Genomic DNA, 21,083 nt, shown 5'->3' with positions numbered 1-21,083 from the left:
GAAATGTGTTATTAAAATATTCTACATTCTAAACTGTTAAAGTTTAGAATGTCACATGGGTCAACTTACCCCTTTACCTGGATCAACTTACCCCTCACCTGGGGCAAGTTGAACCACATGACCACTTTTTTTAATAAGTCATATTGTAACTTATGGTCCTTTCACAATTATGTAAATGTATCTCAGACCAATGGATTCCTAGGCCCCATAAACATAGGGGTAGACACCAAAATGACTTGTCTAGGGTGAATAATGTAGGAGATATAGGCATTTTAATGAATTTATGGCCATCTTGGACGCCATCTTGAAAATTACCACTTTCTAGTGGTCAAACTTTGTCAATCTTTTAGTATGTTATTAAGGACACCTAATGCTACGAAAAAACAGTTGAAAAACCTTTTGTTGCAATTTTTTGGGGGTACGGTGCTTTTTTTCATAACTGCACTCGCCTACTAGATGTTTTGAATTTACTGCCAAATCACTTTTTCTTGCTTCCAGGGCAACATAAGCAAAAAGTGGTTCATCTTACCCCGTTCTCCCCATGATAATAATAGTAAAAAAAACATTTAAATAAAAGTGACACAGAGACGTGGTTATGAAACAGTCAGGTGTTTTATTGAGCTGTGTTTCTTTCTTTTTCTTTTTTTCAGACAAAGCAGCATTCCACAGTGTTTCAGGCACATGGTGTGAACAAGACTCACATAAGCCCCGTTTCCACTGCAGGGCCCACCCAGAACTAGAACCACAACTTTCCAGAACCTGTGAAGTTCCGGGGGCCAAAAGTTCTGCTTACGTTTCCATATAACCAGAACTACTAACCGGGAAGGTCCCCTAAAAAAAATTCCAGCTGCGCTGCTGGACCCTCCCCAAAGTTTAGTTCTACCTCAGGAGCAGGACCTAAACAAAGTGGAAAAGGGGCTTATATTTAACAAAACATAATCAGTCGTTCATCATGGCACCGCAACGCATTACATACATTACATACACACACACGTGTTCTTTCTTGTTGAGCGTACGGCGCGTTACATAATCGTACGTGTCTGGTATACGTCAGAGCGTGTCTCTTTTGCTTCGCGTGTCGTCGTGCTTGAGTGTGTGTGTGTGTGCGCGCATGGTGAACTGAGGTGTGTGCACGTGTGAGAGAGAGAGAGAGAGTCCAGCCGTCATGCTTGCTGCAGAGAAAGGTGCATCAGTTAAGCATTGGCTTTAATGAATGAATGGATTAATGGATGGATGGAAGGAGGTGTGAGGGGTGGTGTGGTTGTGTGAGACGGAGGAGGAAGGAGAAGGAAGGTGGAGGAGGATGGAAGAGAACATCTCAAAAGGATCAAAGTATTTCTTCTTTTAGTGCTTGTTGATGGCGGCGTTGATGGCCTCGTAGATGGCCTGGAACTTGACCTTCAGGTCCTCTCGCGCAGAGCCTCCACGTGCGGCGCCACCTGGCTCTGGAGCTGCTCGGCGTTCAGCGTGCCGGCCTTCTCGCGCACCTCGGTGATGGCCTTGTTCACCTGCTCCTTGTACTCCTCGACGTAGGGGGTGACCATGGCATTCAGGCCCTCCAGGCGCTCGGTGAGCTTGGCGCGCACAGCGTCCACGATGGGCATCATGGCGCTCTTGGTCTCCTAGATAGACAGATAGATAGATAGATACCTTTATTATCCCAAGGGGGAAATTCAGTTGTCCAGTTGTAGCACAGCAGTATACCGTTATTTACAAAGTTACAGAGACGTAAGAAAAAGATAAAAGGGAAAAAAACAAACAAACAAAAACAAGAGCAGTACAGTACCAATAAAGAGAAGGTGCATCAATAGAGGGGGCGAATAATATATAAGTATATCGTCACTGTCGGACAGAAACCTTGTATCTCCAGGTTTCAAATGTGTAAATTTTTTCACAAAGCAAAGCCCTGCTTCATCATACAACGCCATCACGCAACAGTAGTGAAAACAGCAGATCTACAAGCACACAACGCCTCGCGGTGCGAGGCGTTGTGTGCTTGTAGATCGGCTGTTTTCACTAGTTTAACTCATTTTTTAAAATGATAAATACAAAACGAACGGTTTTGGACATACAAGGTTTCCAGCCGACAACGACTATATATACATAAAGTGTCTTACAAAAAGAGACCAAAGCAGTCAATGCTAGTTAGTGCAAACAAGTATCTCACTGTCATTGTTAAACAAAGCAAAATACTCAGAAACTACCAACACAACCTAATAGTGCAATGTCAAAAAATCTGTGCGAAAAAAGAACAAAAACAAAAGAAGAAACTAGGAAGCGTGTGTCACCTCCACGTTGGGTTTTCTGATTAATTTTTAATCGAAATTGGGATTTTTTTCCTTTGGACGATTTAAAAAATAAGAAATCGAAAAATCGATTTTCACTTTAATTAGGGTAATTCTTACTCATTGGAGCCTTGCACGGGGCAAAAAGTGCACAGCCCGGTCCTCCTAAAGCAGGACGACAAGGTCCGACACCAAATTAATACTACTTTATCTCTGATGTGTAATTTCTTTGATGCACGTGCAGCGCACGTCAGACTGGGCAGGGCTCACCACATTAGATTTTGCTATTTGGCAATATATAAAAAATAATAATAATAATAATAATAAAAAAAAAACATGTCCTTGCATTTTTTAAATGAAAACAACATAGTTGAAACAATGTATTATTCTTTTACCAAAAAAATCGAAATCGGAATCGAAAATCGACTTTTCTGAGAAATAAATCGAGATTTTATTTTTAGGCCACATCGAACAACCCTACCTCCACATTGACGGCGATCTTGGCGCGCAGCTCCTCGGCGAGGGGCTGGATCTTGGCGCGCATGGCGTCGGCCTCCTCACGCCACTTGCCGGTCAGCTCCAGGGTGAGGGGCTCCACCTTCTCGCGGTACTCCTGCACGTGCTTCTCCAGCACGGCGTGCAGCGCGGCGCGCTTGGGCGCCAGGTCGGCGCGCAGCTGGTCGATGTCGGCGGTGATGGAGGCGCGCAGGGGCTCGATGGTCTCGCTCACCTGAGAGGGGGAAAAAGTGTCGTTCAGAGTCAGAGTTTTTCTTCAGGCTTTTGAATACAGTAATATTCACTTTAGTTTTCCCACCGGACGCGATAAAGATAACAATAACGATATATCGGCGTTCACATCAATTATGACGGCTTTATCGTTGTGGTGTGTGTGGACGCTGCCATCCACTTCAATTGAAAACGATATTTTTTATCGTTATCTTTATCGTTATCGTGCCCAGTGGAAAAGGGCCTTTAGCCATGTGATTATCTTTTTCTTTTTCTTTTTTACTCTAGCTTTAGTTAGACTTACCATAAGATATTAGTTGAATAAATCTACTGTTGATTTTGTTGACTAAAAATGTATGTTGGCAGGCCGTGATGAGGCAAAATAAAAACGTAGGGACGAGTGAAGAAGAGATCCAGTCATTTTCTGAATGTCTTTCAAAGGCATGTTGTAGTTGATGTAAGTTTGTCATGGACCCATCAGGGTGTAGGCCTAGCGTGTGGATGGTTTATTGGAAATGTGTTTCATGGATAGATGAGGGTGTAGGCCTATGTGTGTGCATGGTAGAGTTGTCATGGACAGATCAGGGTGCATACCGATCAATCTCAGAAAATTAGAATATAGTGTAAAGAAAAAAGCATTGCAGATGCCACAGCACATAACTGACTTCGGAAACGTCGGAAATAAATCCTTGATTTGAGTGGTCTACGGTAATAATATTTTTAAATATGGACTTTTGATGTTCATGAGCTGTATGCCATATAAATTCTACATTTTAACAAACAGCAAAGTATATGAAAGTCTCAAGAAATATATGAATGTTTGAAGAATATTTACTTTTAAACAATATTCTAATTTTCTGTGACTTTTTTTGTAGGATATTATATTTTGTTTCATGTACACTAAATGTACATTCTCAATTTAACACTGGAAAAAAAGTAACTCAAGTTACTAGTTACTTTTTCTATGTAACTTGAAACTTTATAAGTTACATTTCTCCAGGGGTATAACTTTAACTTGATCAAGTTACTGCCATGGTGAGTTACTTGTAACTGTACAAGTTACGCTTTCAAAGTAACTTCCCCAACACTGCACACACACATATTCACACATACACGCGCATGCATGTGAGTGTGCACGGACATAGACTAACCAACTATGAGTTCATCAATGGACCTGAGGTGTAATTTTACAACAACAAAAAAACTAAATTGTTGGTGGCAAAAAAGTTACCAAAAAAAGTACTTATTTTAAATCAATAACGCAAACCACGAAGCCTTGAATTCATGGCGATTTTTAAGGTTTTTGTCTTTATTTCTGAGACAATAATTTGATGAGCGTCTCCTACTGAGTCTCCTATTGACCCATGACCCCAGTAAACTAAAACAAACCTCCATCAATGCAAGGCTTTCATGGGCTGTGCAACTCATAGAAAACACCTTTTGTGGATGAACTACTCCTTTAAGCTCAATTTAAAAGAATGGCTAAAATAGCAGATCTACATTCTAACACCGCGCTGCGATGCAATACGTTGTGAGCTTGCAGTTCTGTAAAATGTCATGACCTCAAGAGGGAGGGCAGTCTTAAGTCTTAAAGTGATAATTGAATGCACGGTTGCAGGAAAGAAAACAAACTATTACATTACATTTGTCTATTACAAAAATGAGTCAACCTAAAAATGGGATTGATCTTCAAAAAAAAACCTGAAAAACTAAAACCATTCAGGAGTGAATATAAATACCAGTAAGACTCCCTAATCGCGAGATAAGCGACCGTAGGTGGACGAATAGGTACCGGCCCCGGCTCTCCCGGACGCTCCTAGGCAGAGTTAGGGCATTTTATGTGAGCTGCAGTGGAGGGGGTCCTCCACTGGGGGCGCCACCACTTTTGCATCCGTTCTGGAGCACCAGGAGTGGGTGGTCCCCAGGAATTCCCCGTGAGCAGCCCCGTGGGGGTGGTCATTTTGGTCATTTTTGCACATTTGGTCATTTTTTACATCTGGGGGTCCCCCAGGGACCTGAGGGTCCCTGGAGCTCCGGGGTCCTTGGAGGTTGTAGTTTGGCAGGTAAGGAGTGTGTGTGCAAAAGTTGGCATGGATGGGGGCAACGGTTGTGGAGATATGAGCAGGGCAAAAGTGTGACGTGTGACGTATGACTCACGGACGGACATTTACACCTGGGGGTCCCCCAGGGACCTGGGGGTCCCTGGAGCTCCGGGGGTCCTTGGAGGTTGTAGTTTGGCAGGTAAGGAGTGTGTGTGCAAAATTTGGCATGGATGGGGGCAACGGTTGTGGAGATATGAGCAGGGCAAAAGTGTGACGGACTGACTGACGGACAGCCCGTGGAGGTTTTGGTAGTAAATGCGACCTACGGTCGCAATGAATGAAACAATAGGAATTGTGGGGTTCAATGTGAACGCTAGGGGGCGCCAATGGAAGCCCCAGGCGAGGCCCTGCTATGGCCTTCTGCTCTGTAGGCTGATCTGAGCAGGGGCGTCACACCAAGTTCTGGGCCCGGGGTGCAAGGATTCACTGCGGGCCCCCCATGAATGTTAACTATTGAAAAATAGCAGATATACAGGCTCACAGCGCGGCACCGAGTGCCGCACTGCGAGCTTGTAGATCTGCTTTTTTTTTTTTTTTTTTTTTTTTTTAAACGTGTGCAAGAAACCTATGTGTCCATGTCAGTGATGCTCAAACTTTTTCACGTGAAGGACCCCCCCATCTCGAAATATTTAGTTCCAGGGACCCCCCAGAAGCAAACTTGAGTTACAAATGTTCACTTAAAAAATACATATATTCAAAGATTTGCGCACATTTTCACGACTTTTCAAAAATAGCAGATCTACAGGCACTCGGTGCCGCACTGTGAGCTTGTATAGCTGCTATTTTTCAATAGCTAAAGTTACTAGGGCCCCTCCACCTTGGGCTCTGGTAACTCAGTCCCACTTTCCTACCCCTTGTGACGCCCCTGTCGCCACTACACAGCTTGTTAATTTGTATTGATAATGAGCACCTCAATCCTGCTGGATCCTGCTTATTGATCTGGGTCCTTTTTCAAGCACACTATTGAGACGACAAATTCTGAACAGAACTGGTGTTTTATTTTATTGGCCAGTTGTGAGTGACTGTGAGTGTGTGGCTGACCACCATCTAAGATTAAATGAAGCCATTCATTGTGCAATAAGTGTTAAATGGCTTTATATTATGAATAGCACCGTAATCATTTGTTGATCACCTCTTGTCTTTATGTTTTATACAGTTTAAACGTGACGTCAAGGGCTGCTATGGGGCTTTTAAGCTGTGACATCATTTTGTAGGCAGAGGAGAATCTGCCCCCAGAGCATTTTCTGTCCCTCGCTATTTCAAAAAACAACGACTAAAAAATAACGACTAAAGTATAATTCTAACACTTTCCTTTCAACAACAAAGAGAAGAAAAATGTGTAAATAGTAAAAAGATTCACGGAAACTGGGGGCAGAAATTCTCCTCTGCCTACAAAATGATGTCATACTTAACAGCCCCATATGCTCGATAAGCCCAAAGCTTAGTTTGCAATGGGCTAGGATTTCGATCCCTATGCAAGCAAGCAAGCACACGCACGCACGCACGCACGCACGCACGCGCGCACACATTGTTTTGTTTTTGTCACATTCCTAAGCCTATAATTTTAGGGGACTCTTTGTGTCTACTCTCCATGGAAGGGCCGCTCCAGCCCTATCTAGCGCCCCAGGCGAGATTGACATGGGGTGAGTAATCAATTGAATTATCCCTTTAACCATGCACATAAAGCCAGCTATTCTTAATCTTTAACAAATAATAGCTTCATTAGTTTCCACTACTGTAAGTACAATCAGGGACGTGCTGGCCATTGGGAAAAGCGGGACAACTCCCGAACGGCCGGTTCATTCCCTGACGGTCCAGGCCGGCCATTAGGAAAAAAAATAAAAATAAAATCGGCCTTGGAACAAAGTCGGCCTTTGTTCCATTTTGGTGGCTGTGCGGCCAACAAAGTAAATTGTCACTGTCGGGCAGAAAACCTTGTATCTCCAAGTTTCAAATTTGTACATTTTTTCGCAAAGCAAAGCCCTGCTTCATCATACAAGGCTGTCGCACAAAAGTAGTGAAAACAGCCGATCTACAAGCACACAATGCCTCGCACCGCGAGGCGTTGTGTGCTTGTAGATCGGTTTGTTTCGATCTGTTTTCACTAGTTTAAATCATTTTTAAAATGGTTTTGGACGTACAGTACAAGGTTTCCACCCGACAATGACTAAATATAACTCATGTAATTGGCCCACTGGCTTGTCACTTGTCATGATCTGAAATGGCAAATCTTTGAGTAGCAGCAGCGCTATGGAGAGAGATCTCTCTCTATAGCGCGCAATGAGGGCCTCTCCAACTCTTTTCCCCGGGCTGAATCAGGGGCCCAGCACGTCCCTGAGTACAATAGTGAAAACATTCGCTCAAGCTGTACTTGAGTACACTTGTGAGATACTTTACATTTCTTCAATACTTCATAGGGCAAATCTTGTTCTATTTGAAACCTTTATGGTGGACTAGGCTGGACTAGGCTACATCATGTCCAGGGGATGTAGAGTATTTCTACCTCACGCTACAGAAACAGGAGGCTCGGCAAGGCTTACTTTAAAGAGCAGAATGAGTGGGAGCGCAACACGTGCATGTGGTATCACTGAGCACAGATGTCAGTCTATCTATCTGATAAAGCAGTCGTGTCAAGTTGTATCAGCATATCGTCGCTGTCGGGTGAAAACCTTGTATGTCCAAAACCGTTCGTTTTGCATTTATCATTTTAAAAATGATTTAAACTAGTGAAAACAGCCGATCTACAAGCACACAACGGCGTTGTGTGCTTGCAGATCTGCTGTTTTCACTACTTTTGTGCGACGGCCATGTATGATGAAGCAAGGCTTTACTGTGCGAAAGAACATACAAATTTGAAACTTGGAGGTACGAGGTTTCCACCCAACAACGACGATATGTTCTTACTGTACACAGATGATCAACAACACGTGTATTTACTGCATGGGTCAAGCAGATAAATGTCACTCACTCTTATAATCTTATAATCATATCATAACATGCACAATGCACCATAAGACAGGGCATGCAGGCTCCTTCGACTTGATTCATAAATAATGTGGTTGCATTTTAAATAGAGCTATAGGGAGGTCATGAGGTCATTGTCAGCAGAACTGTACGTTTATGAGTTCTGTATCTTCAGTGCTGACACATCGTTCTGTAATGCCGTAAACACTTGAATTTAAAGTTTTATATTTATGTATTAGTAAATATTAAACAGTGCCTTGATATACCAAAATGTGTGTGTGTGTGTGTGTGTGTGTGTGTGTGTGTGTGTTTGTGTGTGTGTGTGTGTGTGTGTGTGTGTGTGTGTGTGTGTGTGTAACCCTATATATATATATATATATATATATATATATATATATATATATATATATATATATATATATATTATATATATATATAAACTCAGCACAAAAAGAAAGGAAACATATTAATAATTAATTATATCTCCCCTTTAATAATACCAATTTGTATTGTATTTTATATCAGGGTTAAGGTTTTTTTTTCATCGTTGATTCACCACCTTTATAACGAGATACATTTGGTCCATTATATTTCCCCTTTAATTATGCCAAAAGGTATTGTGTTTGATATCATTGTTATCGTTGATTTGTCACCTTTACAACGAGGTACAGCCTGTAAGCATCGGGCATTCGTGGAATGAGGTACACAGCCAAACGTGTGGGTAGCGCCCCTCCAAAAATGGTCAAAATGGCCTGGCAGGCCTGCAATACTGTTCTTTTGGTGTTCACCTTTGTTGCTTGGAGCATTGAAAAAATCAAACCTCGGTTCGAAGTGAAGCGGTGAATCTTAGTATAGAATTGTCTGGAGAGCCGGTATGACAGCCGGTATAATAGGTTTTAAAAAAATATATAAAAAGTCCTGCTTGCTGGTCTCTTAGTTGTTTGTCAACTGCATCCCTCTATAATTATTTCAGTTTCTGTTATCTTTGTGGCCTGCTAAATTTTTCAACTTCTGCTAGATTTTCAATGTATTTTTACCATTCTGTTAGCATCTGTATATTCTTACTGTGCCTTTGCTTTTGCTCTTATGCGGTTATTTGTCATTGCTGCAATAGGTGAGACCTATTGCATGTACAAGACAGATAAAACCTGAAGGCCAAATTATCATGTGAAGCTTGACCAATCCTCAAAGTATCCATTCATCTGACCGGGAGGGACACCGCACACATATTCTGGACGTACAGGACAGATAAAGCCTATTCATTCTGAACTGAAATGACCATATATGGACATGGGACACACATTTTCCTTTTTGAAAAAGCCTATTCATTCTGGACTGATATTTTGCACGTACGGGACAGGAAAAACCTGTTCATTCTGGCCTGGAGTGACCATATATGGTAATTAAACGGACATTCTGTTTTTGAAAAAGCCTGTTCATTCTGGACTAAAATGACCATATATGGGCGTGATACACACAAAGCCACTCATAGGGGGAAAAAAAACAACACATATTGGCCATTTTTACACTTCGTTAATGTTAAGCCCAGTGTCAGGGAAGCCCAAAACGAGAGTAAATGCCAGCAGAACAGTGTATTGCAAGCCATTTTGGCAACATTTTTAGTAGTGCTGCTCACTCCACGAATAGCGGATCCTCACAAGCTGTACCTCGGTGTAAAGGGGACAAATCAACGATAAAAATGATATAAAAATACAATACCATTTGGGTTTATTAAAGGGGAGATATAATCGACCAAAGTTAGATTACCGAACTTTTTGTGGCAGGTTTATATATATATATATATATATATGTGTGTGTGGTGGAGAGAGTCCTTGGACTTTCACGCGGGAGACCCGGGTTCGAAGCCGGGTGGGGAGGTTCGGACCCTAACCCTAACCCATCTCCGTTACATATCTATTTTATACTTAATAGTGTTGTGTAAAAGTAGTGAAAATATCTAGCTTGTCGCAAAATTATCATAGAGTGTTTCTCCTTTTTTTTTTCAGTGGATTCAGTGGAAGAGTAAAGGTTTTGGACATACAAGGCTTCAGTCCGACTGCCATGATATTCACAGTCATAAAGACAAACATAGCAGCAGCCCGCAGAACAAAATTAATTCCAAGCAAGTTGAAGGAATCTAATGGTTCTACAGCCACATAAACTCTGTGTGTAGTTCTGCTACCACCCACTAGGTGGCAATAATGCACTACGCTGCTACAGAGAACATTTTGTAATAATGGCATGGAGGTCATGCTATGACTAATACATGGAAATAAGGGTTAACTTTGTCAAATAATTCTTTTAAAGGTCTTGTCTCTATCGATGTTCTCTTCAGGACACCCTGGACAGTCTGATGTCTCAGCTGTCCGTTACTGCTCAGGGATGGGAGGACCAGGGCACAGCCATCCACCAACAATACAAGGACCTGCTTGCCCAATTCTCCCTCAACACACTGGACATCTAAACCAGTGTTTCCAGTCGGCCGGGACACATTAATTGGGTCAGGGACCCTTTCGTATATATCATTTTTTTTAAACGTTTCCTGCAAAAATAAAGCCAAACCTATCTCAAAAGCATTATCTGAATGTAGAAGACAATCTCCACAGAGAAATTGTGAAACTATCAGCTCTACAAGCCCACAACGTGTCATATTTTGATGTGTTGTGAGCTTGTAGATCTGCTATGTTCCCTATGTTTGGGTCCCAGGGAGAGAGATAAAATCTCTCTTTTGGGCCTTGAGCTGAAAGGTTTGTGAACAACTGATTTAACTGGATAGCAGTCCCTATCCTTATCAGTGAGAACACACCAGCCTAGACTCTGTGTGTACACAGCTCTTGTCATTGTGCCAATGTGCCACAGTGTTTAATTTAAAATATTGTCGGCTGCTGACTGCGCCAATGCACAACTCCAAATCCCTTATAGCCAACAGATATATTTGCATTTTATTTGTATTTACCTCATCATTCAGTCATCATATGCAATGCATGTGGCCTATAATGTTGTGTAATGTCCACTAGATGTAGTAAATGAGTAACCTTGGTTATGCGGAAGACTGGAGTTATTTAATCATAATGATAAGTTGTTTTACATATACGGTACCATACATACGTTAATTTCAACATTTGACAATTTCCTACTCAATTTATAGTATACTAGCCCTTACCCGTTCAAAGATATGAGCTCCAAAATGATGTGCAGTGTGTGGGTTATGGGATGTGCACTGTGCACACAGTATATGAGGGATGGAAAGTAACTTTAACTGGTGCTTGCATGATGTAGGAGCATCAATGTAAGAAACCCGTTTCGTTTAATGGCTACAGAGATACTGTCCCCCCCCCCCCCCCCAGCCCGCCCGCCCGCCCGCCTGCACACACACCCGCCTGCCTGCACACACTCACACATACCCCCCCCCCCCCCACCCCACCCCCCCGTGTGTGTGTGTGTGTGTGTGTGTGTGTGTGGGTTTGTGTGTGATTGTGCATGGCCTGAACAACAGCGCCCCTCCCTTAACATGTGTGGTCACAAAAGGTACTGTAGGCTAAATAGATATAGATACAGCATAAAAATGCGAATATACAGCATACGATTTGTGAAAGTGACAAACGGGCTTCACAGTTATGTCAGGTGTGTTCATATGCTGATGGTGATGCGATTTCAGATCAATTGCTCGAGCCACCGAGGAGAAACGCTGGGACAGACAGACACTCACTCACTCAGTCAGACATTCGCAAAATTATAGTATAGATTGGGGTTCAAATGAATGTTTAGGCCAGTGATCAATGAGCATACAGACGCCCTTACATTGAGACCGTCAACTTTACAAAGCAGTGGGTGCATCCCCCCATTCCGACATCCCCCCATTGTGATACTTACCCTAGACCTAACCCTAACCCCCCGGCTCCACCGAGCCGGGGGGTTCCATTTTATCCATTTGATAAAATGATGTAGCCTATAAACACAACAGGCTATAATCATGACAAAACAAAGTGGTCATTTGTGCATTGTTGCTCTCTGCTGTTTGTGTGGCAACATGCACATTCAGGTCGGTCACAAATAGTTTTATAACTGTTTGAAAGTGATGTTCATGTTGTGTTGGAAATGGGATATTGCCATTTAGAATGAATACCTCACAGCCACTGCGGTGGAGCCGATCGGACGTCAATGTGACGGCGTCAATGAAGCCGTCACGACGCCCACAGTGGAGCCCTGGCCTTACCCTAACCTCATGGAACTGCCGCCACTCTGACAATTAGAAGTCAATGTTGGAATGGCAGCATGACGGAATGGAGAGCGGCCCCCAAAGGGATAAAGCAGTACAAAACGGCAGCACCTCTCCTAAACTTCATATACATTATATTATGCTGCACATGCTGAGTAGACTGAAGTCACATATGACCACCAGCAAGGTGGAAAAAGGTAAAAATAGCTCCGTCATCAAGAAACAGTCCATAGCTCTAATAGTTGTAATGGAACACTGTTGGCCCGAAGCGCAGTCATTCACCTCCTCTACTGTGATGAATGAATAATTCACCCTTTGTCAAGTCCCGTCCGTTGTCCTGCCCCTCTTTGCACCCATTGGTTGCTGTGTCTTGCTGGGACAAAAGTCCTTTCTCTCCATCCACTACCATTGAAATTCAGTTGCTTCTTATTGTTATTTTGTGTGTTCAATTCTCATTTTAAACTTGGTTTCAGTCAAAAGGAGCCTCTCAGTGGTAGTATAGTGACTATGCAGGTTTTTAAATGTTTTTTTTTATTTCTCCAAAAATGATGTTTTGGCAAATTCAACATAAAAAAGGCAGAACCAGGGCGGGACAAGGCAGAAAGGGCCTGCTGGTTGGTGAGTCAGGGACCAATTAGAAGGCTGACAAAGAAACCTGTCCTATGAAAAGTACAAGCTCACAGCTGCGAGCTTGTAGATCTGCTATTTTTGAAAAATCATGAACATTTGTGCAAATCTTTGTATGTTTTGACCCGATTCTGTTAGTGTCTTCTAAAATCCTACATCCTTCTAAAATGTAATTGTCTCTCGTTATGAGACAGACGCAGTATCGCCAACAGTCCAGGAAATATGACCAGCGTGCATTAAACCTAATGTCCCCCATGGGAGCACAGATAAACAGCCTCCAAGCCTCTCATCTGTGGGTCTTTTTCATGGACTTCAGTGATATCTTCTTTTATAGCCTCTCATCTCTGAGGTAATGAGTCGTTGACTTGAGGATTAACCCATTTAGGCCTAGGATTATTGACTGCTTTAACTGTTGAAAAATAGCAGATATACAAGCTCACAGCGCGGCACCGAGTGCCGGGCTGCAAGCTTGTAGATCTGCTATTTTTTGAAAAGTTGTGAAAATGTGTGAAAATCTTTGAATATATGTATTTTTAAGCGAACATTTCTAACTAAAATTTTGCTTCTGGGTGGTCCCTGGAACTAAATATTTTGAGATGGGGGTCCGTGGCCAAATACATATCATTTTGGAGGTCCTTCACATGAAAAGGTTTGAGAACCACTGACATAGTTAGTCTCTCAAGAACAGACTAACTGAGCTCCAGTTGACTTTTCTTTGACGATGGCTGGCCAGATTGCTGACATAGAAACGTAGGTTTTTTCCAAAAACCTTAGAAGGATTCAAAAGACACTTACAGAATCGTGTCAAAATTCAAATTTTCACGATTTTTCAAAAATAGCAGATCTACAAGCTCGCACGCGGCACTCGGTGCCGCAGAAATTTTAGTTAAAAAGAATAAGGTTTTAGGATCCCGGGCAATGGGATTTACAGTATATATCCTAGAACCCGCAGGGACACTCAGCCGTATTAGTGGTTGTTGATGGTTGTCAGGGAGATATCACAACCAATGCATTTTCAAATCAGATCCACAAACACAATAAAAGTCATGCTCCACTCCTCAGTCTGGAGTGGCCACATAGAAGAACGCCTTGGTTATAGACATAGTGGAGGACAGATGTGATCTGGGATTGTTAACCTACAGTATATGCACTCAATATACACCTCTAGAACACATAGAATATGTACAGTACAGTAAGGTTCAGTAGAGTACAGTAAAAGTACAGTAAGGTTCAGTAGAGTACAGTAAAGTACAGTATGGTACAGAAAGGTACAGTACAGTAAGGTATAGTAGAGTACAGTACAGTAAAGTACAAAACAATAGAGTAAGGTACAGTAGAGTACAGTAAAGTACAGTAAGGTACAGTAGAGTACAGTAAAGTACAGTAGAGTACAGTAAAGTACAGTAAGGTACAGTAGAGTACAGTAAAGTACAGTAGAGTACAGTAAAGTACAGTAGAGTAAGGTACAGTATAGTACAGTACAGTACAGTACGGTACAGTACAGTACAGTATAGTATAGTACAGTAAGGTACAGTACAGTACAGTAAGGTACAGTAGAGTACAGTAAAGTACAGTACAGTAAGGTACAGTACAGTAAGGTACAGTAGAGTACAGTAAAGTACAGTAAGGTGCAGTACAGTAGAGTACAGTAAAGTACAGTAGAGTACAGTAAAGTACAGTATAGTAAGGTACAGTAGAGTACAGTACAGTAAGGTACAGTACGGTACAGTAGAGTACAGTATAGTATAGTACAGTAAGGTACAGTACATTACAGTAAGGTACAGTAGAGTACAGTACAGTACAGTACAGTACAGTACAGTAAGGTGCAGTACAGTATAGTAAGGTACAGTACAATACTGTAAGGTACTGTACCTTACAGTACCTTAAAGTATCCTATTTGTTGGGTTGGAAGCGAGCCCACACTGTTTCGAAGGAACAGTATTTCTAGTTGTTGTTTACGATCATTCCAAATTGTTGTAGTCTTGTCTTTTCCTGAAGAGGTGTGCGTGCGTTAGAGGATGACACGGGAGTGGATTTTCACTCCTGTCCGGTCCAACTCCCGCAGAAAAAATCCTGTCCCATCCCAATCCTGGGCTAGAGTAAAAAAAAAATCCCGTCCTGTCCCACTCCTGTACAATGACTCCTGGTCCCATCCCGCTCCTGGTCAAAATCACTCCCGTTCACATCCCGCTCCCGAAAAAAAAAATCGCGCAGATGTTTTTCTATTTTGATCCATATTATATTTGATATCATGTTTATTATTATATAATGTATAATTTTATAATGTTCGCAGTTCAAAGACCTCACTTTGCTGTGCAATTTATTTCTGCGATTTGATGAACTGGTCTGGGATGATTCCCGCTCCTGCCCACTCTTGTTGATTTTCATTCCTGTCCCGTCCCGATCCTGGCATTAATACAAATTTGACTCCTGTCCTGCGGGAATCCCACGGGACCCACGGGAATTCCTGTCAAATGTCATCCTCTAGCGTGCGTGCGTGACAGAAGGACTTGTTCATCCACAAAGTCCAGGTCTTCAACGGTAGAATAGAGGGTCTTCAACGGTAGAATAGAGGGTCTTCAACGGTAGAATAGAGGGTCTGCAACGGTAGAATAGAGGGTCCATCGAATTCCTCTTGCCTTGTCCTCTGTGGTTCTGACATCACACAACCTTGGCGAACTCCAGATACTACCTGAAAGCTGGTGGCTGGTGTTTCCACAGAGCAAGTGTAACGGAGGTGATCCGAACCTCCCCACCCGGCTTCGAACCCGGGTCTCCTGCGTGAAAGTCCAATATCTTAAACATTACTGCAAAGGGATATCCCTTTGGAACGAGGGCAGATACTAGACTTTTGAGGCTTCAGGCTGGGGCTGCGACTCTCTCCGCCACACAAGAAAAGCCTAGAACTGTTGGATGATGTCAACTATGTGGGAAGGGATTCCACAGCTTCTCATGATCTTCCAGAGACTCACGGTGGATGCCGTCAAAGGCCTTCTGGAAGTTTATGTACAGTACAGCTGTCGTTGCCATTCACTACACTGCTCAATGATGTTCCTGAGAGTGAAGATCTGGTCGACGCATCCCTTTCCTTTTCTAAAACCGTCTTGTTCATTGCGGAGCACAACTGCTGATGTGATACGGTGGGTAATGATTTTGCAGAATATTTTGCTGGGAACAGAAAGAAGTGTGATGCCCCTCCAGTTAATTGTTAAAGACAGATGGTGCGCCTTTCTTTGGAACCTTCACTGTCACTCCTTTTGTCCAGTCTGATGGTATCTTCTTTTCCACCCAGATGTTGGTGTATAGTGGAAAGAGTAAATATAATTTGAAAGAGTTGTGCATTTAGGTTATCAGTGCCTCGCCTGGGGATTTTCTGTTTTTGAGTGATTTAATGTCTTGGATTATTTCCATTTTTGTTGGTGGGTTGATGTTAATGTCCAACTGACAGAGGAGATTTAAAAGGACCTGTTCTTCCATCTGTATGTGACTGGGCTGACTGATGTGATCTCCAAATAGCTGGAAACATATACACCCAACACCATGCAATGACCCACAAGCACCACTAGAGATCATAGACACCAGATTATATCACCAAATCGCCCATCATGATGGCTTCTAGTCCGGGAGCCAGGCCCAGTACAGCCCTAAGGATGTTTCCTGATTCCCTTTTTTTTCTCCATTATTATTTCCTGTTAGCATATACCGGTGCCTAGGGCCATCACAAATTTATAGGGACCACCCCTAACTCGGGCCATTTTGTGTCAGGGGCCCCCAAAGCCATTTGTTATAGATATGTCTCTGGTGACATTGTACAAGTGCAAATATGAATTCACTCAAATCAAACATATAATTTTCGGAATGTCTGAGTGAGTGTCTGTCTGTCTGTCTGTCTGTCTGTCTGTCTGTCTGAGTGTCTGAGTGTCTGTCACAGCGTATCTCCTCAGTGGCTGTAGCAATTGATCTGAAATCGCATCACCATAAGCATATGAACACACCTGACATAACTGTGAAGCCCGTTTGTCACTTTCACAAATCATATGCTGTATATTAGCATTTTTTATGGTGTACCTATATCTATTCTGCATCTAGCTTGAGGCATATCTATTCTGCATCTAGCATGAGGCAACATGTTTAACCAGCTCTGTGTGTGTGTGTGTGTGTGTGTGTGTGTGTGTGTGTGTGTGTGTGTGTGTGTGTGTGTGTGTGTGTGTGTGTGTGTGTGTGTGTGTGTGTGTGCAGGTGGGTGGGCGGGGGGGGGGGGGGGGGGGGGGGGGCGGGGGGGTCGGTTGTCTGGCCCTGTTACAGATTTTGTCCAAAAATCATGCAGATCGGTACACAGTATCTCTGTAGCCATTAAACGAAACGGGTATTTCTTACATTGATGCTCCTACATATTATCATGCAAGCACCAGTTAAAGTTACTTTCCATCCCTCATATACTGTGTGCACAGTGCACATCCCATAACCCACCCACTGCACATCATTTCGGAGCTCATATCTTTGAACGGGTAAGGGCTAGTTACATAAATAGATGAAAGTGTGATATTTGGCATGGAGAATCCTGACACATACTGTAGGGGTAGGGAGCGTACAACGCTAAAGCCCAAACCACACCAATGCTTTGTCATGCAACTTCTTGCAACAAAACTATTTTGAGGTCAACAGCACTTGATCTATTATCAGACTCTCAGAGATCTCAAATCCCTCTTCTCCAACAGTTCAATGTTAAAAAAACAAAAAAAGAAAAACAACAACAACAACAACAACTAAATAACGCTTCAACAGTATAGGAGTAAGAGAAATAAGCCAAGGATGACTAGGGTTGGGTATCATCGGCGATACTTTTAATGGTATCGATTCACTGACGTCGATACTATCGAGTATCGGTTCACGTAAATACGAACGATACCTTGTTTCGATACTTTTGAACGCACCCCTTGCCGGTCGCATCTGTAACAGTTGGGCTGAAAGTTTAATGACTTCTTTAGTAGGCTACACTCATTACTGTGAAAATAGCCGAGAATAGCCTATAATGTTTATTATTATGATAATGATCCAAAGTCTATAAAATAGCCCATAGAAAAAGGCAAATAATAATTACCCTAATAATAATAATAATAAAAAGTATCGAAAAAGGTATCGTATCGATTCCCAGGTATCGAAAAAGGTATCGCATCGATTAAAAGGTGAACGATACCCATCCCTAAGGATGACTGAGGCATATATAGTATGGTGGCCTGATCATTGGACTGCAGCCCTGAGCCTTGAGTTCAAGTCCCAGTTGATCTGTGGTTCAATGCTGGAGTGTTTAACTTTACCAACTAAGAGCTAACATACTAAAGAACACTTCAACATTACTAAGAGGTGTATGACTGAATGGTGTAGTAATTATCACACTCACAGCACATAGATTCCATTTTCAAATCAGCAGTTTAATTTAATTTTAATAATTGAAGACTAACATACAAATGAATAGGACTAAAATGAATCTGAAGAATGTGTCTGAGTGGTGGTGTAATGGTCTGATTTTATATGCAACCAGTCCTTGTTCAAATCCCACACCTCCTGTTATTCAATGCTGGAGTTTCAACTTAACTTACTAACTGAAGGCAATCATATAAAGTAGGCTAACTCTTGAATAGTAAGAGACAACTGCATTAAACAAACTGAGTTATAGTGTAGATGTCTAATGTTCTCAGAGATTCCATGACCAAATCCCAGGCATCATGGTAATTAAATGCTATTTTTGGCATAAATATAGAGAAGAAAATATCACTGGTTTTCATGAGGCCCAATAGGCTACAGCCCAACGAACGTCTAAAATTGGTCTAACACAGGTCTAGATTTGCACGTTTTTTAGACGTCTAAACTTAGACTAGACGTTGATTAGACGTCTAATAAAAGGGGGTCCATCCGTGGATCACCAACTCTGAGAGTTATGGGGGTCCTTGCAAATAAAACGAGAACCTCTATAGCCTAGTAGTGGACTCATAATGTGCCATAGTGTTATAGTAAATCAGTGTCATAGGCTAACTAATTCTAAAGAAAACCTGGAGAGCAGATGGGTGGGTGACGTGACGTAACGTTTTCGCTGTCCTCGGTGTCAAACATGTATAAATAAAAAATATATTTGTCAAAAACCTTCTGAATATTGTGCAGGACATTAAGCTTTATGTGAACTTACTCAAGATTAAAACATTTCATTCCTCATTTCTTCAGAATTTTCAACCAAACATGGCAAAACTCATATGGTGTGACTGTCCTGACCTTGTTTCTCAAAGTGGGAACTTGAATAAAACTAAGAAAAAGAATTGCTAAAAATCATTTGAAAATGAATTTAGGCTAAAAAAATGTCTATTTGTGAGCCTATATCTTTTCAAAGTCAAAGCATAATGTTTTCAGTCATTTCTGATCAAAAACATTTTGTCCCCCAAACCAAAATCATTTGGTGTGACACTAGTTTGGACAAATTAAACAGGCAATTATTTGCACACCTATTGGCTAGAGAGGTCCTTCTTCTGTAAGGCTATTCAGCACTCCCAGCACAACTGCAAGACAGGTGTCTGAGGTGAGTTATGATTTTAACATTTTCATGAAATGCCATCTTGTTGAAACTTTGACAAACTCACCACTTTGGATGTCTGTTGGTGTGACACCTTTTCATTAAAAAAAGCTTAAGTTATTTGAAGTTTTGGTCATATTTCCATGTAGATCTAGGTTGCTTTGTTATAGCTAGCATGCTGTTAGCATGCTAATGTGTACATAGTAGCCTCAAGGTAAACCTAAATGCAGAAAACGTAATATGGTGTGACACTTAATCATAATGGTGTGACATGTCTGCTTGTCACGCCATATGACTTGATTGTCACACCATATGATTTATACTGTATTTAACTACAGATATAACAATAAATAAAAAATGTCCATGTTTCTTTTGTACATTTAAACATTTGTTTTAAACATTTTACATAAAATGTAATTTAGCTTCATTCAGTGATACTTCAAATTCATCAGACAGAGCAGAAACCCCTTCACAGAAACCTTAACATATTGTTTCAATCTAAACAATATTTTCTCTTTGTCTTAAACTATACATTCCATTTTCTTTTGTCAGCTGGAAAATGACAAGTGCTGAGAGAACGAGAAAGTACAGGGAGAAACTAAACAATGACCCAGCAAGGAGAGAGGAGCCAAAGGGGCGAGACTGCATTTTCTACGAAGAGCAGGAGGTTGTCTGTGGCATAGCAGAACCGCAACAAGGCAGCCGGTTTGCTACCCTCACCAAATACGACTGGCTGATGTACAATACAGTCTAAATGTATAATCTAATCTGATCTAATACTTTTGTACTTTAACTCACTGGACTGGACAGTGGACAGTGTTAAGGTAGGACCCGAGACAAAACTAGCGAAAATAGCTGATCTACAAGCTCTCAACACGTTGTGCTGCGAGAGCTTGTAGATCAGCTATTTACGGAGTTGCGCAACCCAGCACTCTTTAGCTAGTGGAGATGTGGTGTAATATCATGATTCCTAATTACATTTGTTCAACACAAAATGCTGTGTTCAAGTTCAGGAGACTTCGGAAAAAAGCAATTTACCTGAATGCTGAGTTCTGTTTCCACTAATTGGTGTTAATAAAATGTTGCCTTGGCTCCAAGTGTGGCTATGCGCCTTATTGTCTCTTTAGGATCCTTCTGCCGTGGGCCGGCAGAAGACTTAGGTGTGCGTAGCATTCCTGTGCACATCCTCATCATCCATCTACTACTACAATTCTTTCTTATCCCATGTTAAAGCCCTACAATAATATCCTGTTCAGAAATATTAAGGCCATGTTATCCTGGGTAATTGTTTAATCAATCAGTAAAGTTCAGTACTCACTAATAGGTAGGTTAAAACACAGTTTGCTTTGACACATGAAGATATGATCATACGGTGTGACACTAAATCATTTGGTGTGACATTCCAAATAGTGAAAAATCATACCTTTATTAATGATTAAACCAAAAAAATGTTTATGGATTACATAGAGAATATTATCAGGAAGAGTCACAAATATTTGTGTAATTTTAGAGAAAGTTTTGACAGAATACATTTAAAATATGTTGTAAGATCATGAACATGGGCCTCACACAGAGTGTCGATTATGAAAAAAATATAC

At 41.7% G+C, this 21,083-nt stretch overlaps 1 protein-coding gene across 1 annotated transcript in view; it reads right to left on the bottom strand.

Annotated features, from left to right (window-relative positions):
• Positions 1-593: 593 nt before the first annotated feature.
• The window catches only part of LOC308290276 (uncharacterized protein), a gene marked incomplete at its 5' end in the record, with an annotated part of 33,847 nt that continues 13,357 nt past the window's right edge, over positions 594-21,083 (bottom strand). Inside the window, 2 exons of the mRNA XM_080732062.1 lie at positions 594-1,622; positions 2,767-3,055. Of these exons, the coding sequence (XP_080588188.1) occupies positions 1,401-1,622; positions 2,767-3,055 (511 nt within the window). The 3' untranslated portion in view covers positions 594-1,400. The remainder of the gene's footprint in view (positions 1,623-2,766; positions 3,056-21,083) is intronic.

The sequence above is a fragment of the Nannobrachium achirus genome (assembly GCF_963921795.1).
Source record: "Nannobrachium achirus genome assembly, chromosome: 8".
NCBI classification, from domain to species: domain Eukaryota; kingdom Metazoa; phylum Chordata; class Actinopteri; order Myctophiformes; family Myctophidae; genus Nannobrachium; species Nannobrachium achirus.
Note: the sequence above shows the minus strand (reverse complement) of the source record. Positions and strands in the feature narration are given on the sequence as shown.